Source organism: Saitoella complicata (assembly GCF_001661265.1).
Source record: "Saitoella complicata NRRL Y-17804 unplaced genomic scaffold SAICOscaffold_14, whole genome shotgun sequence".
Classification (NCBI taxonomy): Eukaryota; Fungi; Ascomycota; class Saitoellomycetes; order Saitoellales; family Saitoellaceae; genus Saitoella; species Saitoella complicata.
In genome coordinates this window covers 60005-85556 of record NW_017567005.1, presented here as the reverse complement: position 1 = coordinate 85556, position 25552 = coordinate 60005, and the positions used below count along the sequence as shown (strand labels likewise).

Sequence of the window (25552 nt, the reverse complement as noted above, 5' to 3'; positions counted from 1 at the left end):
GATACCGTAATCGATAATGCGCGCGGAGAATGAAAAAGTTACGGAGAATGAGGAAGGGAAGGGTTTGACTATAAGCTGGCAGGTTTAACGTCAAATGCTAATCACAGAGGAAGGAGGGAGTACGGATTTGAACGGGTTCTGTAGCCTACTCTCAGCTCGAGCTCTTCCTGCATTCAAGATCGATGATCTCCCGTCGCTTGTCTCGGGTAGGTCGGGCGCAATTAACAGAATCATGACACCTTCGATAATTCGGCGCCGCTGTCGCGATCCGTACATATCGGTCCCGGTCCTCGCCGTGGGCCGCGGCCCGCGGCAACTGCGGTTCCGCCTTTTCCGATGGGATTTTGCCTCGATCTTACCCTGTTCTAAATAACATTTCATTAACCTTCGTCTACGGCTCTCTTCCGTGTCTCAGACGGTCCGACCCCCCTATAGTCCACCTTGGACGCTGCGCGCCCGTGGGAATACGTTTTGCTCTACATAGACATATCAATAACATGCCTAAACTTCGCCTTCCCCATTTCCCTATATGCCTCCTCCGCCTTCTCCAACGGCCACCGCTGTACCTCACACTTAACCCCCAACACGGGGGATTTGACTTCAATGAAGCGTGGCATCCCCGTCGAGTTTGGCGTGTGTGACCCTTTGGGGGTTTGTTGGTGGACCTGCTTCTGCCCCTGGTCAGCCACCCATCCGTGTACGCTCGCACCCATTGTACGCAATTACGCAACCAGCTCGGTCAGCGGATATTCACCAGCGGATGCTCTGAATGGACAGGGCCCTCCCAGCCTTCGAACCCGGCCGGGGACGAGGACGAGGCCGCGGCCGTGCCCGAGGTTCCAGGCCTGGCTCAGGACGGAATACTCCTAGTGACGAAACCATCATCGAAGATCTTAACTCCAACTTGGAAGATGCCAGCCCGAACCCCAACAACCAGAACCGCGCCGGCCGCTTCGATGAACCCGACATCGCACACTTCCGCGACCTCCAACGACGGCGAGAACTCGAGCGTGCGGATGCGATCCGGAAAGGGTTACTACAGGATCCGGAGAACCCTAGGCCATTGGATGAGGCGATCAAGTTCGTGGGGACGTGTGTGGAGATGTGTCCTGAATTCGAGCGAGTCCAGCGTGAGAGGCAAAATAACGTTGATCGGTTGGAGTGTGATCCGGAGACTGGTCGGGTTAGTAGAGAGCGCGCGGTCAAGATCTTTCATCGGCCGGCGGCGGGGGATCCGCCGCCGTTGCCGAGTGATGTTAGGCCGCCGCTTGTGTTGAAGGTATGGTGCTTGTTTAGGAGAGTATTGGATGAGGGGATGTATGCTGACCGTTTTGTATGAAGAAAACGTTGGATTATCTTGTTGATAAGATTCTGTGTGGGCCGCATGAGTATGCTTCTGTTCACTCGTTCGTTCGTGGTCGAACGCGAGGTATCAGACAGGACTTTACCGTGCAGGGAGTTTCGGATCCTATTGCGATTGAATGCCATGAGCGCATCGCAAGATTTCATATCCTGAGTTCGCACTTCATGTGTGAAGTCCCCGAGTTCCAAGCTCAGCAAGAAGCGGAGCAATTGTGGAAAGGTACGTCAAACAAAGTCTCCGTGAAACCGATGCTAATTTTGACTTACAGTCCTCCAGACCCTCTCCCAGTTCTACGACGACGCACACGAACGTGGCGAAATATGCCCCAATGAAGCTGAATTCAAATCATACATGATCCTTTACCATATCCGCAACGCCGAACTCCCGCACGAAGCCCAAGACTACCCACCCGAACTCTTCAATAACCCGCAGATTCAACTAGCCCTCAAGTTGGCCTCAATGGCACAACGCAGCAATAACGTTGCGAACAGGTTTACTTTCCCGAACGCGGAGGCTAGTTTGCATCAGTTCACACGGTTTTTCAAGCTTGTGAGGAGTGAGCGGGTAGGGTATCTAACTGTATGTCTCCTCGAACAACATTTCTCCTCCATCCGCAAAGGCGCACTCAAGGCCCTCCGCGGCTCCCTCGCCGGCAAACCGCCCATCGCAATCGACACACTCGTCGCCATGCTCGGGTACGAATCCCCAGAAGAGGCAGCGGCGGATTGCGAACATTGGGGTGTGGAAGTCGTGCGGGACGAGAATACGGGAGAGGTGGTCGCGGCAAAGTTGTCAAAGGGAGGGGGGTGGAGTGAGGATGGGAGGAGTGATCCGAGGCAGGCGTTTAATCGGGGAGTTGTGGAGGCGAAAAGAGGTGGGTTAGGCATTGCAGATGTCATCAATCTGCCCTGGGGTGGGGCGAGAACAGGCAGTGGGAATGGAGCGGCGGGGTTCGGGGCGAGGATGAATCCGCTTGTTGAACCCTTCAGGCCGGGAGGGGTTGGGAATGTGATGGGTGGTGGTGGTGCCTTTGGGGGTGCTGCGGCTAAGGCTGCCGCACCAGCAGCGGCGCCAGCGACTGGGTTTGGTGCCTTCGGTGCGTTTGGGAGCACTTTAGCAAAAGCAGCGACGGCAGCAGTTACAGGAAGTGCTTTTGGTGCACCGAATCCGGATCCGTTTGCACGCACAAAGATGTCCGGTTCGCAGGCTGGTGCGGATGCGTTTGGAGGCGGGGGATCGGGGGTTGGCGCTTTTGGAAGTGCACCGGCGGCACCAGCACCAGCTGCACAGACGGGTGGATTTTCGTTTGGTAAGGCTGCTGGATCTGCGACTGATGCGCCGAAACCAGTTGGATCTGCCTTTGGTGCCACGCCAGGTGTCTTGACCGGTTTTGCACCGGCGAAATTGGCGGAGGCAAAGCAGGTCACTCCCGCTCCCGCTTCGGGCTTTTCGTTTGGTGCTCCCGCTGCTCCGCCGAAGGCGCCAGAGCCAACCAAAGCAAATGTTGGTCTTGGGTTTTCTGTCGGCCTTACGCCTGAGAGTTCACCCGTTCAGACACGACCTCCTGGAATTCCGGCTCCGGTTCCGGCTGTGCGAAACGGTAGCGCTTTTGGCGCGGCTACGCAGATGGCTCCCACTGCTGCTCCTGCTCCTGTACCCGCACCAGAGCCGAGGGCTCGCAGGTCGTCAGTTGTGCAGATGCCGCCTGTGGCACAGAAACCTGCGAAGCCCAAGATTTCGGAGGCGGAGTTGCAGGGTATCCTCAATGAAATCACGCGCTCAGTTGTCTCCAAACAAGCACGTGAGTATGCTATGGCTGCCGTTCAGGAGCTCGAGGAGGGGACGAAAACCCGCAAGGCGTTCATTGATGGGCTTACGTCGGAGATGCTGGAGTCGCTGTTGAGAGGAGCTGCACAGGACGTGGCAGACGAAGGAAGAGCTGAGGCTTTTCGCCGCCGGAAGGACGAACTGCGCGTGGTACGCGAGTTTCAAAGGAGAGCCCATCAGGCCTTGTCGCGCAAGAAAGAACTTGCGCGGAAGACAGAGGAGGAGAGAAAGAAACGTCAGGCGTTCCGAAGCGCACTACAAGAGCTCCACGGAGAAACCGACAGCGTTAAGCGCAGGAAAATTCGAAAATCCTTGTCAAGCATGGATATGGGACAAGACGACGACGCGATCAAGGCCCTTCAAGAGGCGGCGCGAAAAGCCGAGGAGTTATGGAGACCCGTGAATCTTGGTGAAGCGCTTGGAGCAGCTGTGGAACATGCATTCTTCAGGGCAGACTCGGCTGAGAATGTCTGGAGAGGACTGGTGGCTGTTGAAAACGTTAACAGTGCCACAGCTTACTGGTTGCAAGAGAAGCTTGGTTTAAAGCAAAGTCAGGAAGGGTACGCATGGCAGCAGACCCGGAAAGGTGTCCAGGTTGGTGTGGACATGAGACCGTTTGCGAGCATCGGAGATGTTACGCATGTGGGCTCGTTGATGTACGAGTGCAACGCCGGGATCGAAGACTCGCCGGCCAAGTGGACCGAAGAACGAACTTCATTCCATGACCTTGTTCGGTACATCGCCGAGGAATCTCGTTTTGCGTTTCCCGTACTCGTTATCAACTGGGTGACTCGTGAGATGTCACATGCGGACCTTGACGCTAGACTTCACCTCTCGGCACTGTGTGCTGAAATGGGTCCGGCGGTGTCAGGCCTGTTCGTCCTCAATATTAGTACTACTGGCGAAGCAGACATTACTCCGGGGTTGCAGAGTTTGGCCGCAAGCGTTTCTGCACGGCACAGTCCATCCCACATCAAGCGACTTCTGGAAGAACGGAAGCGAAAGAAGAGAGAACCGAGTCCGGAGACGGTGGCAGCTGAAGCCGAGAAGATGACGAACGGTGCTAAAAAGCCGCGTTCGGAACCGAAGACGGCGGCCGCAGTACGCACGCCGCCGGCTGCGATTCCCAGAAATTTCAAAGACGAGAAAGCAAATGCGGCGCCCTACATGCCCAGTGCCCTCCAGAAGCTGCAGAAGATTATGGCAGCAGCGAAGGCAGAGTTAGAGGAGGCGAAAAGGTTGACGGTCTGACAGTATTAGTAGACTAAGGCATTCTGGGATATGATATTTTGGCGTATTCGGAGTTTATGACTTTTACTCATAGCTATAACATGGAATGATACATCGTATTTTACAAGCATCTCATAACGATATTGCTCCTCGAGCTCTTCCGAATGTCCCAGCTGTTGACTGCAATTGTGCACGTGGTGTGGAATAGCCGTAGTGTGTCGAACCACACTACGGATTCTACAGGTACGTCGTACCTGGTTTTAATTCTATTGTTCCGGTCTTCGGTGAGTACCGGCTTCGGTGAGTACCGGCTTCCTAGAAGCCGGTACAGAACTTTGCTATATAAAGGGGAGGTTTTGGTAGCTTTATTTCTACATTCGAATAACAATCACTTCTTACTACTCCATCCGTTACAATAGCTACTTTACACATGCTCGTGAGAAAATGACAAGCAGAATGTAGTTTGGTATATGGCAGAAATATCGCTGCTACACTAAATAAAAGAAATATATCGACCTATATTATGGAAAAAGTCCAAAGAGGAGAGATGATGAACGCCCAGTTATTACAATCCCGAAGCACCCAACTTCTCCAACTGTTGCTGCATAGCCATCTCATAGTAACGGCCGTGCAATCCAAGCAGCTCCTCGTGCGTCCCCTTCTCAGTTACCCGACCTTCGAAGATGACGTAGATCATGTCGGCCTTCTGAATGGTGGCCAAGCGGTGAGCAATAGCAATGGTTGTGCGTCCCTTAGCAGCCTTGTCCAAGGCAGCCTGGACAACCTTCTCGGACTCCGAATCCAAAGCTGAAGTGGCTTCGTCAAGGAGAAGGATCTTCGGGTTTCGGATGAGGGCACGAGCGATAGCGATACGCTGCTTCTGACCGCCAGACATGGAAGATCCCTTGTTTCCAACGAGTGTATCGTAGCCATTCGGCAGAGACATGATAAAGTCATGGATGTTGGCATCACGACAAGCTTGCTGAATCTCCTCGTCCGTGACATCATGAATAGCACCAAGGGTGACGTTAAACTTGACAGAACCAGCGTACAGGGTAGGCTCCTGAGACACGAGCGCCAAGCTGCGACGGTAGTCGTTGACGTTGTATGTCGAGATGTCAATACCATCTACCTGGACATGACCAGCAAGTGGCTCATAAAACCTCTCGATCAATCCGATGGTAGTGGACTTACCACATCCAGACGGACCGACCAAAGCAATGAACTGACCAGGCTTCACCTTCAAGTTCAATCCACGCAACACAGGAACCTCAGGTCTCGTAGGATACCTGAAATGCACGTTCTTGAAGTCGATGTAACCCGCCTCGATCTGGTCAACCCTCTTGCCCTCATCCGACCACGTATCAGTCTCAGGCGTGCGGTCAAGAAGACCCATGACACTCGCACCAGCAGCCTTAGCCTTCGTCATATCCGGTGCAAAAGTGAACGCCTGCCCAGCAGACTGCGAACCGAAGGTGATGGCCGTGAAACAAATAAAAAACGTAATCAAACTGTAGCCTTCGGTCCTGATGAGCGTAGCTCCATACCAGAACGCAAGGCCGTTACAGCAGAAAGTGATAGCACTCGACGCAGCGAACCATACCGTACTCTTTAACGTCGATATCAACGCCGCTTGAGCAGGTCCCTCCAGCGAATCATGGTACATATCCCAAACATGCTGCTCCCTCGTCAACGACGCAACAGTCCTAATCGCACTCGTCGCCTCGCAAGCAGTCTGCGCAGCTTTGTTGTAGGCACCCTTCATCTTATCCTGGAACTTGGCCAACATGTTCATCCTCAAGAACCCAGATCCAACAAGGAGCGGCAACGTCGCAATCGCCACCAACGCCAATTTCCATCCAACGACGAGGGCAAGGATACACCCCGAAATCAAATTCGTCGCGATAATGAGCAACGTACCCAACGTCGTCCCCGACAACCCGGCGAGCTTCGTGGCATCCGTCGACAACATCGACGTCAACCCACCCGTCGAATTCTCTTCTTTATCGAAAAACGAGATATCCTGCCTCAACATCGCCCTAAAACTCTGATCCCTGACCCTCCTCACCATCTTCTCCGAACAATACCCAAACATGGAAGACATGAGCGCATACGCAAACAACTCGATGATGGCGATGATCAACCACCACAACGAGAAGAAATCGGCGCGGTTGCGGAGGCGGTTGTAATCCTGATACGACAACACCTCAATCAAATGCGCAAAGATGATGGCTTGTGCTGGATAAGCACCACCACCAACCACACTCGCAACCAACCCCAAAAACATAATAGGCGCCTCCCTCTTATTAAACGCACCAATCCTCTTTATCAATTCCCACGTCCCATAATGTCTCCCTTCCTCACCCTTCTTGTTCGCGAGGACCTGCGACGCAACACTCTGGTGCGTCCTTGTCTTCACCAACCCCAACCCCTCCTCAATCCTCTCCTCAACCTCATCCTGCTCCACATCCTCCTCCCCCCTCTCCTTCTCCTCCGTCCCCAACCTCTGCGCATCGACGAGACGGGCATACGTCCCCCCCATCTCCAACAACGAATCATGCGTACCTTGCTCCAAGATCTTTCCCTGCGCCATAACGACGATATTATCCGCCTTCCGAATCGTAGCGAGGCGATGCGCGATTACCACCGTGGTCCTTCCAACACTAGCTTTATCCAACGCATCCTGAACAATCCCCTCACTACTCGCATCCAACGCGCTCGTCGCCTCGTCCAACAATAAGACTTTCGGATCGGACACTACTGCGCGGGCGATCGCGATTCGCTGTTTCTGTCCACCGGAGAGGAGCATTGCGCGTTCGCCGACCATGGTATCATACCCCTCCGTCAACTGCCTGACAAATCCATCCGCATTGGCGAGGATACATGCTTTAACGACCATCTCCCTCTTCACCACCTCCTCCGCATCTTCATACTTGGTCCCAATGAGTCCATACGCCACATTCTCATAAATTGACGTAGCAAACAACGTCGGCTCCTGACTCACCAACGACAAATGCGTCCTCAACCACTTCACATTGAGGGTCTTGATATCATGTCCATCGATCAACACCCTCCCCGCACACGGATCATAAAAGCGTTCGATGAGACCGACGATGGTGCTCTTCCCCGATCCCGAAGATCCAACGAGTGCAGTCGTTCTCCCACTCGGGATGTGGAGTGAGTAATCCTCCATGACCGTCACCTCTGGCCTAGCGGGATACACGAACGTCACACCCTCCAAATCAATATCACCCCTCACCTCACCCTGCGGAATAACACCCTCATCACTCAAAGAATCAATCGACGGCACACGCTCGATAGCTTCGAAAATCTTTTTTCCAGCTCCAACGGCATAACTAAACGCCTGTAAATTCGGCGCGAGATTACCAAGACTGAACGCCCCAATCAACACCGAGAAAAACACATTGACGACGATACCCGTATCAACCTCTCCGCGCACCAACAACCTCGATCCCTCCCAGAACGCGAGACCGTAGGCAGAGTAGATAATGAAAAACATACCACCATACATCGCACCATTCGCCGCAGCTTTCTTCATCCCGAATCCTTCGGCGAGGGAGAGGTGCGAGGCGTAGAGGTTTGCCAGACGATCTTGGATACCAAAGGCTTGTGCGGCGCGGATGGAGGAGATGGCTTCCTCTGCCAGTGTTCCGCCTTGTGAGTACGCGTTCAACGCCTGAGTCGTGAACTTTGCTGCGAGTTTCGACATAGACCCGATAATGAACAGGATCGAGGGGATGATACAAAAGAGAATGAGAGTGAGTTTCCAGGATTTGATGAATGCGATAACGAATGCCGAGAAGAATGTCGCGACGGCCGAAATCGACACGCCGACTTTCTCGGATATACCGTCTTGGATCAAATTCATATCCGAGGTAATCCGGGTCGTAACCTCACCCGCTCCCAGCACATCGAAATAAGCGACGTTTTGCCTCAAGATCGACTGTAAATATTTCTCGCGGATACGGCGAGTGATGTTCTCGCCGGTGATGAGGAAGGAGCATGTGTAGATGTATGTCGTGAAAAACACCCCGATGGCGATATAGAGAAAGTAAAGCGAATAATGATTCACCGTTCCTTGAAACCCACTCGTATCGGCCCCAGGCACGAAATAATTCGAGAAAGAGTTCGTGAGGCCACCGAAGACGATGGTCATCAACGGTAACGCAGCACCAGCTGCAATCGCACACAACGTCCCGACTACGAGGAGGAGCCAATCGAACGGCGTGGCGAGCGAGTAGAGTTTTTTGTAGTTCACCGTGACTTCCGGTAACCGCGATTGCGCCAACACCGCCTCCCTCTGTTCCGGCGGTAACCTCTCCAACGGATCAACCACCCCCCCACCATTCTCGCTCTTCGCACCCGAGCTAGGCAGAGAAGCCGTATCAACCATGACATGTCCATCCCCTTTTCTTCTCCTCGTCGTACTCGACGTTGACGGAGGCGCATGATCCGCCCTCCCCAACCTCGGGACATCGTTTTCCACGGAGAGGGGAGGAATCAGCGCACTCTGTGGTGCCGGCGTCACGGTCGCCACAGCCTGTGTCGCGGCTTGCAGAGGCCCTAACTCGACCTGCTCAAACACGTCGTCCTGTATGTCGCTGTCTCGTTTGGCTATGTCCATCTTGAGTCTCCTGGATGTATGCTCAGGAGTGGACGGCGTGGACGGCGTTGTGTTTTTGTGTTTTTGTGCAGGACGTGCGACTCGTATTCCCGGCAGTAGCGTATTGCCGGCGCGGAAGATGCCGACCGTGTGGTGCATAAGTGCAAACTTAAGCGAGGGATGCAGGGAACAGGAACAGGAACAGGAACAGGAACGTGGGGCTGGGCAGCGTGAGAACCTTGAAGTCGCGAATACGGCGAATGCATGTTTGATGTCAACAGTCCGTCTACCTGCGTAAGATGAGGGACCACAACCTTTGTATCGTCGTCGCCCAAACACCGGGTATCCCAATCCCAAACAAAACGCCCCCGCACCACCCAATTCCAGCACGTATCCTCATTCATCCCCTTCCCCAATCCCAAACCGCCCCATGACATCCTTAACCCGAACCTGCTCATGATCCGCAATCTTCCCAATCAAGCCCATCGCTGCATCTCTGATCTCGTTGTAGTCGTGGAGGAGTTTGATATGTCTTGCTACCGTCTTCTCTGGGTTTTCTGGGTCGCTGGACGGTGAGTGTCAGTATATCCACGCACGAGGAAAGGGGGGAGGGAGAAGAGGGACCTACGCCAGTGTTGACAGGATTTTTGCGTGTCGTTTCTTCAACTCGGCTAATCGTGCTTCAAGTGCGGCGTTCTTTGCCCGAAGGGCGTCCTGTAAGCGTTCGTCAGCGACTACTCACTCGGAAGTATGCTGAAAACGGCTTACCTTTTGAAGTCCTGACATGGTGTCTTGTTGAGAGCAACGGTCTGGGGCAGCTGCGTGTATGCGCGTTGCGGAGTTTATGGCGGGAGACCGGTGTATGACGCTACTGCGGGTTGACGTGCACTGCCACACGAGCCACCTCACGCTTCTTTGCTCCAAGGTTGTCTGCTATGGGGTTTATATAGGTATGGTGCTCAGTACCAGGACATGCTCAGAAAGTTCTTTTCGATATCGCTATGAGATGCCAATGATTACGTACAATCCACAATCTGCTAGCTCTATCCTCATCTCCCCAGGCTCATACACGAGCTCCATGCAATGAATATACCATGCGCGCCATACCAAGACTCAAAACTCAAAACGCTCCATATCCCGTACTCCATGTCTCAAACATTTCCCATATCGTACAATTCTTCACCTTTCGCCATGCTTCCTGTACCCATCCAAATTCATCAAATCCCCGATATCCCCATCCCCATCACCCTCGGATGGCTCCAACGGATCACTACTGCCAGCCGCAACACCAGCAACCATCGCCATAAGTGCCAAATCATCCATTAACCCATCATTGTCCCCACCGAATCCCCCAGTACCACTTGCACCACCCTCCGCACCGGATCCTGATCCCGACACAGGTAACTTCGTAGGTGTGGGCACAGCCTCGGCCTGCATCAACATCGCCGCAGCGGGAGTGACGTTCAAAAACGCGGGTGGACGTAGCGCATTCGCGAGTGCCGGTTGTGCTCTCTGCCCAAATGTCGGTATCGCAGTCGCGTTTGAACTCGGTAACGTCACTGGCCTCTCACCCGGTTTCATACCTCTCGGCGGTTGCGGCGGCTCCGGTGCCCTAATCGCGGCAGGACTCCCCGGCCCATCCCGGCCACTCTCCTCCACAGGCGGAGCAGGAGGCGGAGGTGGTTGAGCCGATTGCGGCGCAAAAGCAGCATTAAGCTGCGCGTCAATCTGCGCCTGATTCGATACCGGCCAATTTATCCCGCCCAACATATTCCTCGGCATAATCCCCCTTGGCATCGTAACCGGTCTCTGCTGCAAATGCGGCGGAGGCGGCGGGACAGTGCCTGAAGGCATATTCGACATCCATGCCATTGGATGGGATCCAGCGCCTAGTCGTGCTGCGGCGGGAATTTGCCATCCGGATGAGGTAGTTATGAGGAGTGCAGTTGGTGGGAGGGGCTCGTCGTCTTCGGAGTCGGATTCGGGTGGGGGGAGATAGAAGGGTTGGCGGTTGCGGCGGGCGAGCCAGCTTGCGCGTTCGCGGGAGATGCGGTGGGCGAGTACGTCGTCTCTGTGTTCGTCCTCTTGCTCCAGCAGTTCTGGTTCGGGTTCTTGTTCGGGTTGGGGTTCGGGTGAGTCTTCGACGATGGTGCGATCAGACCCTGCAGGACTCCCCACTCGCGCCGTTTCACCTTCTTCTGCCTCCTGTTCCTTCTCACCTATTCCCTCGGTCACATGTTGTTGCTCACTCGGGGTCCGCGGAATATCGAAAAACTGGTTGATTTGCGCATCAGCATCTGCTGTTGCTAAATTCTGTGGTTGTGCCGTCATGGCAGTGGTAAACTCACCCATCGCGGGACCTTTAGGACTTTCCGCAGGTTCGGCCGCTTCCTCCATAGGCTGGTCAAAATCTTCGACGGGCTCGGGAGCCGGGTCAGCGTCCTCCATTTTCTCATCAAATGCTTCGATCGCTTGGAAATCGTGGTGGTCTAAGTCGTCCGAGCGTGCCGGACTACGGACAACCTGCGCAAATTCCACAGCGGGGCTTTCCGGGGCTTTCTCTGGAGAGACCCTTTGAGATGTGCTGCGACTGCCGTCATTGCTGGTCGGCGGAGGAATACCCGTCCTCTCAGTCGGTGTTGCTGACTTCGGCCTTGTCCACCCAGAGAAGGCAGATGGTTGTATCGCTGGAGGGAACACAGGAGGTGACGTTATCGGTGCTACAACCGGTGCTTCTCCGATTGAGAGGGCTTCGCTCATCCGTCTGTCCTCTGTGCGCCGAGATTCCAAAGATTCCCGTCGATCAGCGAGGGCCGGTGGAATGGGAGTCGGTGATGGAGATACTGGCGGAGCTACCTCAGGCGCTGGCTGCGCAGCCGGAGACGAACCCAACGTCATCACAGGTGGTGGAGCCCTGGGCGCATCAAATCGAGCAGGAGGCGGGGTTGGACGTCCAGGTGTCGAACCGGCCGGAGTGATGCGCACCGTGTAGGTTGGTCGAGGTTGATTCGGCGTTGCCGTCTTCTGCGCAGATTGTGTACCCATAGCAGCGAACAAACCTTCAGCCCACGACTTTGGGTCCATCTCTGGTGCAGCAACGACGGAGGTCTTTGCCGCGACATCTGCGACTTGCGCCAGTGCCTCGAATGGGTTCGTAGGCCGTGGAGGGATCTTCGAAGCAAACTCAGACAACTGAGCCAAGGCGGAATTTTGGATGTCTCTGTCTGGAGTAGTGGTCGGGAAAGGCATAGGGGAGTATGACGGTCTAACATTTTGCGGTGGTGTGCTGGGGAAGCCCTGTGGGTAAGGAGAACCGGACGGAAAGAACGCGTTGGTAGGCACAGTGTTGGCCGACTGGTTGGGGGGGAATCGATTGGAGTAATCCGGAAGAGGCGGGTACTTGGGTGTCGGAGGGGCATATTGTTGTGCAGAACCGGGGTAGGCGTTCATGATGACCTGCCCAGGCGGCGGAGGACCCGAAATGACGTACTGGATCCGTGCGCCGGGAGGAAGCGTCGGAGGACGACCCGGAGGATGTGCGATGAGGAACCCTCCGGGTGGAATATGCGGTACTTGCGGCAACGCCGGTGCTGCGCTCAGTTGCCGCTGTAGCTGCTCGTCCGCCTTCATTCCTGCCAACAATAAATCCAATCCATGACAATACTCCTCGCCCTTCTCCCATGCAGCTCTCCGGAAAATCCCGAGTAGAGCTTCCAACTCATCGTACTCCTCTTCCAACTCGTCGATATTGCCCTCACTATCCATGGACATCGGCGTGGGTGACCGTTCCCATCCCTCATTCATCGCCTCCAAGTCCTCTTCTGCCTCCTTGGCCGTAGCACCAAGCGGCTCATCGCGTGCTCCGAAGAAAGCAGAACTGAGTTTCCGGTGATCATCTTGTTCCAGCAGCTTGTTCCTGAACGTATCTCGTCGCAAGTCCAGCTCAACTTCGAGATCAGCCGCTTTCCTCTCAATTCTCAGCCGTGAGATTTTTCGAGTTAGATGTTCCATCATGGCTTTTCTCAATTGCGATCTCTTGTTCTTTATGAGGTATGTTAGCACTGGATTTATTCGCGTCACGTCAGGACGGTACTCACCAAGAAATCACCCCAAGCAAATCGATTCTCACCCTTATGCCGTCGATGCAACTCCATTTTTTGCATTTCGTATCGTCTTCTCGCAAACTCCAACTTCCGTTCCTGTTCCCTCTCCAACTCAACAACCGCCGCCTCGACATTTTTAGTAGTTTCACCCTGTTCCAGCGCGTTGATCTCCTCGGTAAGTGCAGCATCAGTATGCAAGAGTAAAGCCCTCACAAGCTTCTCAAATCGGCCTGACAAAGTTTTCATTCGCGCTCTCTTCACTTGCATGACATGCTGCAATTGGGCAACGGCACCGAATTTGGGCACGTCCGGCGTGGTGGTGAACTTCTTCACTTTCGGTGCATTGCTTACAGCATCGTCGAAGGACCCTATGTCAGCGATAGTTAGCTTTGTCCTTTGAATTATGCTCGTTGTATTATTGTTTGTTGATCCCGGACCACATCCCCTCCAAGATCGCCTCAGCCCCAACTAGTCCAGATCATCATATCCAATGACAAGGACTACCTGGAACTATTTTTTGGTTATTATAATGCACTTTTAGCTTACCTTCGCGCTGTATTCGTCTCCGTTTACGCGGTTCAGCCGCTGATCCGAAATCATCATCACTCTCATCCAACGCCATCCTCGTCCTCCGAACCCGCGTACTCGTTCTCAGACCAGAATTTCTAGCGTCCTCATCATTCGAATCTGCCGATGCCTCGCTCCCGGCGTTAGATCTTGGTGTTGATGTTCTGCTAACAGTCGCGACTGTTGACCCACGCCCACGAGGACGCCCTCCTCTCCCCAGCACAGATCCCCTTGGCCGCCCACGAGGATTCCCCCGATACGACACAACCGAAGCTGATGAGGTCCCAGAACCGTCCGTCATCCCCGTTCACGTGGGCAAAAATGTGTAAGGCCGGATATCACGTCGTGTCCTCAGGAGCTGTTTGTACGACTTTGTCCGATTATCCGCGACGCCGGAGAGGGTGTAGGGCGTACTTGCCGATATGATCCGACTCGGAAAATATCGCTCTATCTGGATAAAATGCTTCTGAGGTCGGGCGACAGATTGTTGATTTGTCGGTGAGCGTGAAACTTTGGATGTTTGAGGGATGCGGTCGACGAGTAGACTCGCACCCGCGGCCTAAAACCTGCATACGGTCGTATGAACAGGCGAAAATCGTGAGAAGGTCGTGACACCACCGCCTTTTACAGGAAAATATGTATGGGTAGCTCTTCTTAAATGTTGGAATGTGATACCTAATCGCCTTCAATGACCTTGCCAGGTCAAAAGGGTGCTCTGTCTCAGTCCATGCGGCCAAACGCGACATGATTCTCGGCGAGATCACAAGGTCCCTCTGCGCTCATGTCGACCCTCCACACCTCCAAAACCCTTGCTACCCCTTCCCAACAATAAACTTGAACATCTGACGGCATCTGAGTCTTTGCTGAGCTGTTGACCAGGCGAGAGAACGGGATGCAGCGCGGCCAATCAGCGGCGCGCATGAGGTGTAGGTTGGGTCTAGTGGGAGGCCCGCATCTTGGGTGTACGGACTATTCGGCATCCTTGAAGGTGAATGGGGGCGTTGATATTCGCTTGCAAAGCAGGGTCCATGGGAAGATACTGCGGTTGCTGTGGTAAAAATGAGACGGTAAAGCCCGGTCATCTGGAGTTTGGACTTTACCATATCGCAGGAGGGAAAGAGGCTGTACGTATGCGATGCAACTTTCCCACGGTTGTCCACGCAGCCAAGTGTCCTCAACGATTCCTGAGAGTAGGCGCGCGGCTATCGCGGCTATCGCGGCCCTTAGAGAGCTGGCTTGAAGTTTTCCAACCCTTTTCTAACCTGAATGATCGAATTTCTGCTCCGCTTTCCTCTCTGTTTACCAGCGCTCCCAGCCACACTTCACCTGCACAAGCGTCCCTTACCACCAAAGTTTGCTTCACAGAGTGTGGCTGAATCCGTTCGTCGACAAGTCCACCAAAAATCAGTCAGAATGGTCCGTATTGTCCTTTTGCTGCTGTGATGCTGCCAGAATGAGAGAGAGAACAACGAGACGAGTCGATTCGTGTCGGTTTGGGGTGGGTTTGGGGTGCGGAGGGGGATGGATGTGTGGACGGTGTGCGTGGTCGAGGACGGTCGGGGGAGGGGTGGGGACGACACCAGGCGAATGATTGCCGGGAGTGATGCTGTGTGCTGAAAGAACGGAGGAATTTGATGGGGGATCGGCTCGGAAACAACTGCGCAACATCTTTCTTCGACAATTACTGAAGAACGGCGCTCGACCACCTGCGATACCTCAACCATCGACTTACTCGTTTCTCGTTCTCTCTCCTGAGCTGGACAGCATCTACACAGCAGAATCATTTACATACTTGAACGCGTTTGCTGACCTCCATCATAGCCTTCCAACAAGACTTTCCGTACCAAGCAGAAGCTCGCCAAGGCTGCTAAGCAGAACCGCCCCATCCCCCAGTGGATCCGCTTGAGGACTGACAACAAGATCCAGTACAACGCCAAGCGCAGGTTCGTGCACCTCTTCCTTACCCCTCCACCACCTCAGTTACTGATTTTTGATTCATAGACACTGGCGCCGCACCAAGTTGAACATCTAAGCGCCTTACGGGCTCTTGGAGTTGTTCGACTATTACATGTGCGTGGACTGGACAAGCGAGGAGTTTTCGCCTTTCGTTCTCGGATTTTCGATCTGATCTTTGTTTCGGGGCGTTTTTTGGGGGCATCCAATTCTGACGGTTATGGAATACGAAACTTTCTTGTTGGTTCAGTGTGAAAATGTTCCGTTCCGTGTCAATGTTCGATGTTTGAGGATTTGTGTGAATGTGCGGTTTTTCGACTTGCGACAAAGGGTACGACATGCGCCCGCGACGATACACCCGCCCGATTGCCAGCATGCTGCTATTCGACGGACCTCATCGATCTCTTTGCGCGGCACTTGCTCGATTATTGATCTTCACACACAGTCAACCAAGGCATGAGAACTCGAGGTCAACGAATTCATCCACGATGCTTGCCCTCATATGTTATCGAGATACGCCGGTGCTACACAAACGCTTGCGTTCGGTCTTCTAGCATGCTCAGTGCTTAGAGTGCCCTAAAGACGTAGCTCATGTACGACCTTGCAACCTGTAGATGATTATGATATGTTCTGGACCGAACTACGTCAACATCCTAGGCCTATTGTAAACAACGGAGGTTGTGACTTTCCCAGACGATCCTGTATGTCCGATATATTCCACTATCAATTCCTACATTGCACCATTCTCATCTTGCACCATCCACGCTCCTCCTGCTCCTGTGGCTGTTTCTGTCTCCATCAACGTTAAGCGATACAAACACATCATCACCAATAAGTGCAGGAAGACCGAGTAACCTACAAACAGGTTCCTAGTGACCTTGTTCGCAAGTACCATCCGTGACATAGAGTAAACGATCTTGTCGAAACCGTTAAGTGAGGAGAGTGCACGTGCGGATTCCTGTTTGTAGCAGTTAGCCACGTCTCAAACAGAGAAGTGTACATCCGGTACAAACCTTGCCGCGGAATGCTTCGAATGGGTTAACGCTTTGTTCGTAAGCCTTTCCGTACTTGTTCCCACCCTCCAGATCGTCCAAAGCCAACTCCTCTGCCCTCGTCCGTCGCACACCGCCGCTGGTCTCACGGTATTGCGAGAGGTACCTCGTCTTCTCGTAGAGTTGCACGTTGTCCTTCTGCAATCCCTCGACTTCACTCCTCAACTGTGCAATGGTCGCATTTTGTTTCCGAAGGTCTTCCTCCAATTGGGCAGCACGGGCACGGAAGCGATCACGCTGTTGCGTTACAATAGGAAGGATTCCAGCGTTTCCGCCATCGGACCCTGGGATTTTAAGGGAGGAGAGAGGTGCATCGTCGCGCAAGCCGATGATCGACGATGTAGGACTGACTCGACCGCCACCAGCACGTTCCGTCCTACCTGCGGTTGTCCAACCAGAGACGGTCCATCCTGCGTTAGTACGTCCAGCAACACTTCCTCCACCACCTGGAGTCTTAGCGTCGTTGACTTGGAGCAAGTCGTTCTCCAGCTTGGAGTTCAGAGCGCGCTGCTCGTCAAGGTCGTGCGTGAGACGGGCAAGTTCAGTTTCGAGGGAGGCAAGCTGCGACTGAAGGTCGTTTTGGGAAACACGAAGGACAGTGAGCTCCGATGTCAGCTTCTTGTTCCGTGCATGAAGAGCCTTTTCCAAGGAGGACTGATTGCCGGAGTCTGCAGCTCCTGCCGATCCTTGGGTGTTGTAAGGCTTAGGTTCCTCTTCTTCATCGTCAGAATCACCCGTGTTGAATTCGACCGCCTTGAACATCTCGAGTTCCCTCTTAATCTCATCATAATCATCGAACTCCCTCAACTTCTTCCGCAAACTCTCAGCCTCCTCACCCTTCCTCTCCAGATCCTTCTCCAACGCAGCAATCTTCTTCTTCAAGTCACCTTCAGTCATCTCTCTGTCCTCCTTCGCCTTTTGCAGCGTCTTCGAAACCTTCTCCAAGTCCTCCTCAAGCTCCTTCACACGTGCATCGAGTTGTTGAGCACGTTCTTCGGAAGCCGTACCACGACCTGACTTCAGTGCCGCAACTTCGGACGCGAGCTCCTCATTCCTCTTGGAAACTTCCGTAACACGGAGGTTTGCGCGTTCAAGGTCGCCGATGACGATGTCAAGCTCCGCCAAGCGACCAGCAACTCCCTCATCGAATTTGGCGTCATGAACAGCGGCACGGGCCTGTGCAATCTCCTTCTCGGCCTTAAGCTCCTTTACCTGTTCCCGTGATCCTTGCGCCTGAGCAGTCAGTGAAGCTTCCTTCTCCGCCCAATTCCTCTCCTTTTCTTGGATCAGAGCCTTCAGCTCCTGTTCCTTGGCATCCTCCCTCTCCTTCGCGGTGGTCTCGATTTGGGATTCGGCCTTTGCTAGCTTGGCCTTCAGGTCATCAATGTCCTCCTGGCTGGTAAACTTTGCCTTCAGAGACGCGTTTTCTTCCTTCAGCTTGTCGAATTCAGCCGAGTTCACCGCCTGGTCGAGAGTAGCCTCGAGCAACGGATACGGATCAGGAGCCTCTCCCACAACTTTGTAGAGCGACAAAAAATGAGATTCGGCGTTCTTTGCTCGCTTCGTGAGGCTGTCGATCTCCGTCTGATAGAGTTTGAGGAGGCCCTTGACCTCGAGCAACTTTTCGTCATCAGGAAGTTTCCGGAACTCTGTAGGACACGGAATAAGTCGGGGTCACTTCAGTAACAGGTACTGACGCTCTATGCCTACCTTTCGTCTTTGTAGCAATCTCCTTCCGGCTAGCTACGGATTCTTTCTGTGCCTCGATGATCTCCAGCCCTTGCTCATCAAGCGTCTTCTGCAACGACGACAGGGCGATATCTAGGAGCAATCAGCCTCGATCCAAGCGAAATGATTGAGAAACAAACCTCGCCATATCGACAGAGCAGCATTGAAGGTCGTCTGTTCCGTGTCGGCCATGTTGGTGTGACGTTGCAGGCCTTTATCGATACCTAAGCGCGTACCGTATACCCAACACGCTCGGCCAAGACAGCGACAGCAATGGAGCCCTACACGCTCCAAACAATCCTGGAAGATGCACAAGGGCGGCATCAGCGGATTACGTGCGTGGAGGCATGGGGTATGTTATACAAGTGTCTGCCTTGGTTCACTCCGAGACTAATCGGGAGCATAGAGGAAAACCTGTATGTCGGCACAAGTGATGGTCAGATCATACATTATGTCGAGGATCCCGGCGTTTCGACGGACAAGGTATGCAATTGACTCCCCTATGTCTGCCGATGAGCTTGATTGATCGGACTGTTCAGGTCATGCCGTCCTATCTGGTTGCATCACAGCAGACAGTCATCTCCGGAAAGCCAATTACATCTATGCTTTTACTGCCACAAATATCGCGCGCTGTCATCCTATGCAACACAACCCTCAGCTTCCACGTTCTACCAGAGTTGACGCCGGCAACCGAAACACGTATCAAAGGTGTCAACGGCGTATGCCTTGACCTCAACGCAAATACCAACGATACATCCTCGGTGACGCTCACCGTTCTGACGCGGAAGCTGTTGCGCGTTATCAGATTGTCGCAGGAAGACGTGCAATTGGTTCATGACGTCGATTACCCGAACGCATTGGTGGCTGCTCAGAGAGGAAGCATTGCATGTGTGGCAAATGCACGAAGCTACGATCTCATTGATCTGGATAATCTGGGAAAGATCCCTCTGTTCCCTGTCGTCCAGGGCGATGATCTTGCCTCATCACCGGGCGCAGCGACCCTCCTGGCACAAATGACGGGCACAACGGTAGTCAAGCCAATGGTGGTCGGTATCGGCGCTGATGAGTTCTTGGTGACGAGCGCGAGTCCAGAGGGCATGGGTCCTGCAATTGGACTTCTCGTCAATCTGGACGGCGAGGTCACCCGTGGGACATTGATGTGGGACGAGTATCCTATTGACATTACTTTTGAGGATCCACATGTTGTGGCGCTATTTAAGGATGGGTCGTTACAAGTACACAGCATAAACACACAGGAACTTGTGCAAACCGTGAAGGCACCGCAATTGGACAACGCAACCAGCGTTCGACATATTGCGGGTGGATACAAGATCCTCTCACAAGCCCTAGCTGACAAACTCGCACAAGTCCGCTACGTCCAACCAGAAGACGAACTAGACGAAAAGCTCAGCGCAAGAATATGGGAAGAGATTGAAGCCGTCCGCCGGATATCCTTAACCACAACCTCCCTCTTCATCACCACCCAAACTTCCATCTCGACCCTCCTTAGCGCCCCCCTCTTCCTCCACGTCAACGCACTCCTCGACCAAAAACGTATCGAAGAAGCCTTAGTCATGGCCGAAGACGCAATATTCAACATGCGACCCGAAGATATGAATCCGGAGAGATTGTATCATGAGATGACGTTCGTGCATCAGAAAGCTGCGTTTTTGTATATTGAGGAGACGTTGTTCGAGCATGCGTTGGCGTTGTTGGAGAAAGGGAGTGTGGATCCGAGGTTGGTTGGGGCGTTGTGGCCCGAGTTTGGGGTTGAAAAGGGGAGTGTGTGGGTTTATCAGGGTGTACGAAGTGTTGTTGAGGATTTGGGAACGATTGATGATATTATCAGGGCACATATGGGCAAAGAGGAGGAGAACAATGAACGATTGAAGCAGACGCTGAGGTTCAACGCACGCGAAATGTTGCGGAAATATCTCCAGAAGTTCCGTGAGAAGAAGGGGTTCGGGAGTGTTGGCTCAGGGGACGAAGCACGAAAAGCATTCGCAATGGTCGATCGGGTTCTTCTACATCTCTTACTCGAGCTTGACCCGAATGTTCAGCAGGACAGGGTTGCACTTTACGACTTTGTCGATTCTGGTGTCGATGACCTCGATGAGGCCGTGAGTCTGCTACAACAGGGTAAGAAGTACTATGCATTGAGTAGACTATACCAGAGTCGAAAAATGGTTGCGCAGGTTCTCGAGACGTGGAGGAAGATGCTGGAAGGAGAATGGGCAGACGACGAATTCAAAGATGGCGAAAGACGGCTGAAGGAATACCTCATCAACCAAGTCCGGAATGGTGAGTTATGGTGGGAGTACGCCATGTGGCTCGTAAAACGGAATCCGGAACTAGGTGTACAGGTACTTTTGGCCCCTGATCCGAAGAAGAAATTCGTGGTTGAGGTGGATGTAGTCATTGAGAAGCTGAGACGGGAAAGTCGGGCGGGGCTGAAGGTCTATCTCGAGCATCTGATGTTTGAGCAGGGCGTGAAGAATCCGGTGTATCAGAATGATCTGGTTGCGTTGTATGCTGAGGATATTTTGACGAGGCTGGAGAATGAGGACATTCGGACACAGGTGGAATATTCGGTATCGCAGTTTCGGGCAGCGTCCAGGCCGAAGCCGTCATTCATTGGCTTCTTGCAGGAAACAGTCTCGTCAATTGGAGACCAAGATTACAAGAAATTCGTGCAGACCAGGTTGAAGCTGCTAGATTTTTTGCAGGCGGATGTTCACTACGAAGCTCAAGACTTCTTTGAGAGCGTGCAGCAGCGTGAGAGTTTGTTGCCAGCGGAGTTGGTGATTTTGTACGGCAAGTTTGGGCGGCACGTAGATGCACTACGACTGCTGTGTCATGACCTGAAGGACTTCCAGGGTGCTGAGATTTACTGTTTGCATGGTGGCCTCTCCATGTCTGAGCTGAAGCGACCAGTACGTGGAGCGGAGGCTGCAAAGGTTCGGCGCGAGCTCTTCACTATGCTGCTTTCGGAGCTCCTAGCATTGGAGAACAGAGATGAGCAAATGACACAGACATCTGACCTATTGGAGAAGTACTGTGCTTATTTTGATGTTGCTGACGTCCTTCGGAAGGTGCCTGACTCGTGGGCAGTTGACATGCTGGCAGGGTTTCTGACCAAGTCTCTGAGAAGGCTAGTCCAGGAAAAGCGGGAAGTACAGATGATGAAGAGCTTATCAAGGGGAGAGAATCACAAAATCAATGCTCTCTTGATGAGAGTGCAGACGGACGAGAAACCCGTGATCGAGAAGCTTTCGGATGAAGGGGAGGAGAATGGTGTCGACGAGGAGGACGATGAACTAAGATGATGAATGGAGCATTCTAGCATAAAGATACCTTGATATCATAGGAGAGATCAGGCGTTTTTCGTTGAATACATTATTTACCCGAAACCCTGGTAACTTGGGGATCTGCTGCACAGCGTCATGGGCGTACGTGCATGCGCGGAAACTCTATACGCCCAAAGTCAAGCTACGGAGACGGCCCGACCCCAGGGATTCAATCACCATGGATAACCTGGGCAGATCCAACAACCACCAACGAAAACGAAGCATGGCGTATGTTTTTCTCTCTTACCAGGCTCTGTGGATCGCGTTGTAGCTAACATTGTGCGTCTAGGCATGCAAGGATGAACTCCGCAAACGCCTTGAGTGCCAACACGATCCGACTATCCAAATCCGCGGGTGTAGAGGAATCGTTAAAGACGTATAGGACGCTGGAGGCTTTGCGCTCAGGTGATGCACAGGCAATTGATCGTGCGCTGCAACAATACTTGGCAGACACGGCTCAGAGCAATGACGGGCCACGAGCATCCACTGGATCGCGGACGAGCTCGGATATCTCTACGCCTCTTCACCTTGCTGTACAATGTGCGTCTCACCAAGTCGTTGAACACATTATCTTAAAGAACATCGTCGACATTAACACGCAGGACAAGGATGGGAATACAGCGCTTCACCTTGCGGCGGCGTTGGCTCGTGATGACGTGGTTCAGCTTTTGATGCAGCAGAGTAATGTCAATGACACGATCCCGAACAATGATGGCAAGCAGCCATTCCAGGTTGCTACTACGCCTGAATTGGCGGATACGATGCAGTTGTCGCGTGCTCAGTACACCGACTTCGTCAGCAACCGCTTCAAGCAGTTGGTCCAGGCCGGTGATCTTCAAGGTGTGGAGCAATTGTTCACAAACCCTCGCGCAGTGAGTCTATGCGAAGTCAGTCGTCAAGATCCTGAAACTGGATCAACCCTTCTTCACGATGCCGCCAAGGCCAAAAACCTGGAGCTCGTTCAGTTCCTCCTGGACCGCGGCGCAGACCCCTTCCGTCGTGACAAGAAAGGCAAACTCCCATGGGAAGTCACAAAAGACGACAAAATCAAGCACGTTCTAAAGCGCTCCCCAGCCGCCCAAAGCGTCGTGACCACAACCCCCGGCGAACCCATAAAAATGGCCGGCTACCTGAAGAAATGGACAAACTACACGACAGGTTATAAACTCCGCTGGTTTGTCCTCGAAAACGACGTACTATCCTACTACAAGAACCAAGACGACGCGCAGCGATCGTGTAGGGGTTCGATCCATATGAAGTACGCGAGCTTGAATCTGGATAAGCAGGATAAGCAACGTTTTGAGATTACGGGGAAGGGTAGTGTGAGGTATCACTTAAGGGCGAATCATCCGGTTGAGGCCAATCGGTGGGCTTGGGCGTTGACTGCGGCGATTCAGCATGCGAAGGATAGTAGTCGGAGGGCTGGGGGTGGTGCTGGTGATGCACCACCGTCGCCTCTCCCGGGATTGATTCAATCGGAGATCAATGATGCTTCGTCGGGTGATTTGCGTCGTACGGCGAGTTTGACGTCTATGGCGCTCTCGGAGGCGGATTCGCTTGCGGGATCTGAGCCTGAGTCTGTCATTGAGCCGTACAAAGACACGTTCGGCACGACAGCGAACTACGCTCGCGCGCAGCTCTCTGTTCTTGGTCAAGTCGCTGACAGCTTGATGCATGAGCGCGAACTCCGGGTCCAACAGGGAACTCAAGCCCCGCCCTCCCCGCAGATGTCCAACGCCCTCCAAAGCTTCCGCGACGCCCTCGCCGGCGTCCAACGCACCGTCGAAGAAGTCCTTAACATGAGCGCTGAACGCGACCAATTCTGGCGCTACAAACTCGCCCGCGAGAATGATATCATGCGTCTTTGGGAAGAGAACATGCGTGCGTTGGCGGTGGAGCAGGAACAGTTGCAGGAGGAGTTCCATAACGTCAATGTGGAGAGGAGGAAGACGAAGAAGGCGCTGAGGGAGGCACATGCGCAGCTGTCTATCTCGTCGCCGTCGGCGGAGGAGACCACGTTTGCGGAGTCGTTTGGAGGGGTTGAAATTACTGACAGGGATCAGAGTGTGGTGCAGTCAATGGCGCGTATCCCCACGATCCCGGCCGACGAGGACGATGATGAGGATGAGTTCTTCGATGCTATCGCTGGCGGTGAGATACAGGCTGAGCCGCTTCCGCCTGTCGTACAGCAGCCTGTACAGCAGGAGGTCTATCGTGCTCCGTCGACCTATCAGGCAACTCAAGTAGCTGCTCCCCCGCAGATACAGGTGAGCGCTATTGCTGCTGCTGCGCCTGTCGTTCCCGCTGTTGAGAAACAGGTTCATGCTCCTGTCGAGGAGGACGAGCCTGATGCGCTCACGAAGTCCTACCACGGATACGAAGAGGGCACCCGACAGAAACTGGCGATGGACGACGATAACCGTCCAAAAATCTCGCTTTGGGGTATTCTCAAGAGTATGATTGGAAAGGATATGACCAAGATGACCTTGCCTGTTTCTTTCAATGAGCCGACGTCGTTGTTGCAGCGTGTTGCTGAGGATATGGAGTATGCTGATCTCTTGGATACTGCTGCCACGCGTACGGAGTCTACTGAGCGTTTGTTGTATGTCGCAGCCTTTGCTGCTAGTGAGTACTGCTCTACCACGAACCGTATCGCTAAGCCATTCAACCCGTTGTTGGGTGAGACTTACGAGTATGTTCGTCCCGATAAGCAGTACCGCTTTGTCGTTGAGCAGGTTAGTCATCACCCACCTGTCGGTGCTGCGATCGCTCAGTCGCCGAAATGGGATTACTGGGGTGAGTCAGCGGTGAAATCGAAGTTCACCGGAAAGTCTTTCGACATCAACCCGCTTGGTACTTGGTTCTGTCGTATCCGTGCGCCTAGTGGCAAAGATGAGTTGTACACATGGAAGAAGGTGAATACCTCCGTCGTTGGCATCATTACTGGATCGCCTACTGTCGACAACTACGGTGAGATGATTGTCAAAAACCACACTACGGGAGACGTGTGTACGCTCGACTTCAAGCAGAGGGGATGGAGGGGTGGAGGTGCGTACGAGGTGAAGGGAACTGTTGCCGATGCTCAAGGTTCCCCAAGATGGTCTGTTGCTGGCCACTGGAACGATAAGATCTATGCAAGGAAGCTTGATGGAAAGGCATCTATTTTACCCGAGGCTGGCAATGCCAGCACATTCCTAATCTGGCAGGCACACCCTCGCCCACCTGCGCCGTTCAACTTGACGCCTTTTGCTATCACGCTCAATGCGCCTCAGAAGTCACTTGTTCCTTGGTTGCCACCGACTGATACCCGCTTGCGTCCCGACCAGCGCGCAATGGAGGAGGGTCAGTACGATGCCGCGGCAACCGAGAAGAACCGTGTCGAAGAGAAACAACGTGCAGCAAGACGTGATCTCGAAGCTCGTGGTCAGCACTGGGAACCCAGATGGTTCAAGCAGTCCGTCGATAAGGTCACTGGTGAGACCTTCTGGGAGTACAGGACTGATGCAGAAGTTGGTGGTGGATATTGGGATGTTAGGGAGAAGAGGGCTTGGCAGGGATTCAGCCCTGATATTTTCTGAGTGGAATGGTGGGATGCTCTAAACTCGATGATGTTCTCGGAGTCAGTGGTTGTGGAGTCCGTGTACGTTTTGGTTTTGTATGATAACTCTTTTTTGTAACGCTACGGTTGTGCTTGTAATCCTACACTGATTGCACAGCAACATGAATAGACGATGTGTATCAATACGAGAGTATCCTAT

General features: G+C 53.4%; 11 protein-coding genes across 11 annotated transcripts; 6 read left to right on the top strand and 5 right to left on the bottom strand.

The window, feature by feature from the left end:
* Window positions 1-741: 741 nt before the first annotated feature.
* SAICODRAFT_81104 (uncharacterized protein) lies at window positions 742-2326 on the top strand (the record flags this gene model as incomplete). Its single annotated transcript, XM_019171228.1, has 3 exons — window positions 742-1279; window positions 1342-1582; window positions 1632-2326. Coding segments are annotated over exons 1-3 (1446 nt in total), but the record flags the coding sequence as incomplete, so codon positions are not given.
* Window positions 2327-3767: 1441 nt separating this feature from the next.
* Window positions 3768-4495, top strand: SAICODRAFT_30628 (uncharacterized protein). Its single transcript, XM_019167725.1, has one exon. It carries the CDS (start codon window positions 3797-3799, stop codon window positions 4439-4441), a length of 645 nt encoding a protein of 214 aa, XP_019023578.1. The 5' UTR covers window positions 3768-3796; the 3' UTR covers window positions 4442-4495.
* A 490-nt stretch (window positions 4496-4985) lies between these two features.
* Window positions 4986-8834, bottom strand: SAICODRAFT_35519 (P-loop containing nucleoside triphosphate hydrolase protein; the record flags this gene model as incomplete). The annotated part of the gene is made up of 1 exon (XM_019168427.1): window positions 4986-8834. One exon carries the CDS (start codon window positions 8832-8834, stop codon window positions 4986-4988), a length of 3849 nt encoding a protein of 1282 aa, XP_019023577.1.
* A 606-nt stretch (window positions 8835-9440) lies between these two features.
* SAICODRAFT_7895 (Swi5-domain-containing protein) lies at window positions 9441-9830 on the bottom strand (the record flags this gene model as incomplete). The annotated part of the gene is made up of 3 exons (XM_019171136.1): window positions 9441-9609; window positions 9673-9758; window positions 9813-9830. The coding sequence occupies 3 exons, from the start codon at window positions 9828-9830 to the stop codon at window positions 9441-9443; spliced, it is 273 nt and encodes a 90-aa protein (XP_019023576.1).
* Window positions 9831-10223: 393 nt separating this feature from the next.
* SAICODRAFT_25780 (uncharacterized protein) lies at window positions 10224-13769 on the bottom strand (the record flags this gene model as incomplete). The annotated part of the gene is made up of 3 exons (XM_019166879.1): window positions 10224-13085; window positions 13142-13515; window positions 13694-13769. 3 exons carry the CDS (start codon window positions 13767-13769, stop codon window positions 10224-10226), a joined length of 3312 nt encoding a protein of 1103 aa, XP_019023575.1.
* Window positions 13770-14349: 580 nt separating this feature from the next.
* Window positions 14350-14926, bottom strand: SAICODRAFT_129175 (uncharacterized protein). The gene has a single exon (XM_019165411.1). The coding sequence runs from the start codon at window positions 14815-14817 to the stop codon at window positions 14527-14529; it is 291 nt and encodes a 96-aa protein (XP_019023574.1). The 5' UTR covers window positions 14818-14926; the 3' UTR covers window positions 14350-14526.
* Window positions 14927-15127: 201 nt separating this feature from the next.
* On the top strand, window positions 15128-15746 carry SAICODRAFT_7893 (60S ribosomal protein L39; the record flags this gene model as incomplete). Its single annotated transcript, XM_019171135.1, has 3 exons — window positions 15128-15139; window positions 15536-15657; window positions 15716-15746. The coding sequence occupies 3 exons, from the start codon at window positions 15128-15130 to the stop codon at window positions 15744-15746; spliced, it is 165 nt and encodes a 54-aa protein (XP_019023573.1).
* Window positions 15747-16205: 459 nt separating this feature from the next.
* On the bottom strand, window positions 16206-17844 carry SAICODRAFT_129188 (uncharacterized protein). The gene is made up of 3 exons (XM_019165412.1): window positions 17505-17844; window positions 16681-17442; window positions 16206-16625 (listed from the first exon to the last, which is right to left on the bottom strand). Exons 1-3 carry the CDS (start codon window positions 17511-17513, stop codon window positions 16398-16400), a joined length of 999 nt encoding a protein of 332 aa, XP_019023572.1. The 5' UTR covers window positions 17514-17844; the 3' UTR covers window positions 16206-16397.
* An 819-nt stretch (window positions 17845-18663) lies between these two features.
* Window positions 18664-19174, top strand: SAICODRAFT_30625 (uncharacterized protein). Its single transcript, XM_019167724.1, is given in 3 exon segments — window positions 18664-18799; window positions 18854-18972; window positions 18985-19174. The coding sequence occupies 2 exon segments, from the start codon at window positions 18721-18723 to the stop codon at window positions 18940-18942; spliced, it is 168 nt and encodes a 55-aa protein (XP_019023571.1). The 5' UTR covers window positions 18664-18720; the 3' UTR covers window positions 18943-18972; window positions 18985-19174.
* SAICODRAFT_81093 (uncharacterized protein) lies at window positions 18664-21790 on the top strand. Its single transcript, XM_019171227.1, has 2 exons — window positions 18664-18799; window positions 18854-21790. Exon 2 carries the CDS (start codon window positions 18933-18935, stop codon window positions 21771-21773), a length of 2841 nt encoding a protein of 946 aa, XP_019023570.1. The 5' UTR covers window positions 18664-18799; window positions 18854-18932; the 3' UTR covers window positions 21774-21790.
* Window positions 21791-21976: 186 nt separating this feature from the next.
* SAICODRAFT_93301 (uncharacterized protein) lies at window positions 21977-25380 on the top strand. Its single transcript, XM_019171864.1, has 2 exons — window positions 21977-22022; window positions 22084-25380. The coding sequence occupies exons 1-2, from the start codon at window positions 22018-22020 to the stop codon at window positions 25370-25372; spliced, it is 3294 nt and encodes a 1097-aa protein (XP_019023569.1). The 5' UTR covers window positions 21977-22017; the 3' UTR covers window positions 25373-25380.
* Window positions 25381-25552: the final 172 nt, after the last annotated feature.

Excerpts from the sequence above, each read along its gene's own strand:
- SAICODRAFT_30628 (XM_019167725.1), top strand. The coding sequence starts at position 3,797 with ATGAGACCGTTTGCGAGCATCGGAGATGTTACGCATGTGGGCTCGTTG.
- SAICODRAFT_129175 (XM_019165411.1), bottom strand. The coding sequence starts at position 14,817 with ATGGTAAAGTCCAAACTCCAGATGACCGGGCTTTACCGTCTCATTTTT.
- SAICODRAFT_129188 (XM_019165412.1), bottom strand. Across the intron at positions 16,626-16,680 it reads TCGAAGCATTCCGCGGCAAG|GAATCCGCACGTGCACTCTC; the intron begins GTTTGTACCGGA and ends TGCTACAAACAG.
- SAICODRAFT_30625 (XM_019167724.1), top strand. The coding sequence starts at position 18,721 with ATGGAGCCCTACACGCTCCAAACAATCCTGGAAGATGCACAAGGGCGG. Across the intron at positions 18,800-18,853 it reads TACGTGCGTGGAGGCATGGG|AGGAAAACCTGTATGTCGGC; the intron begins GTATGTTATACA and ends TCGGGAGCATAG.
- SAICODRAFT_81093 (XM_019171227.1), top strand. The coding sequence starts at position 18,933 with ATGCAATTGACTCCCCTATGTCTGCCGATGAGCTTGATTGATCGGACT.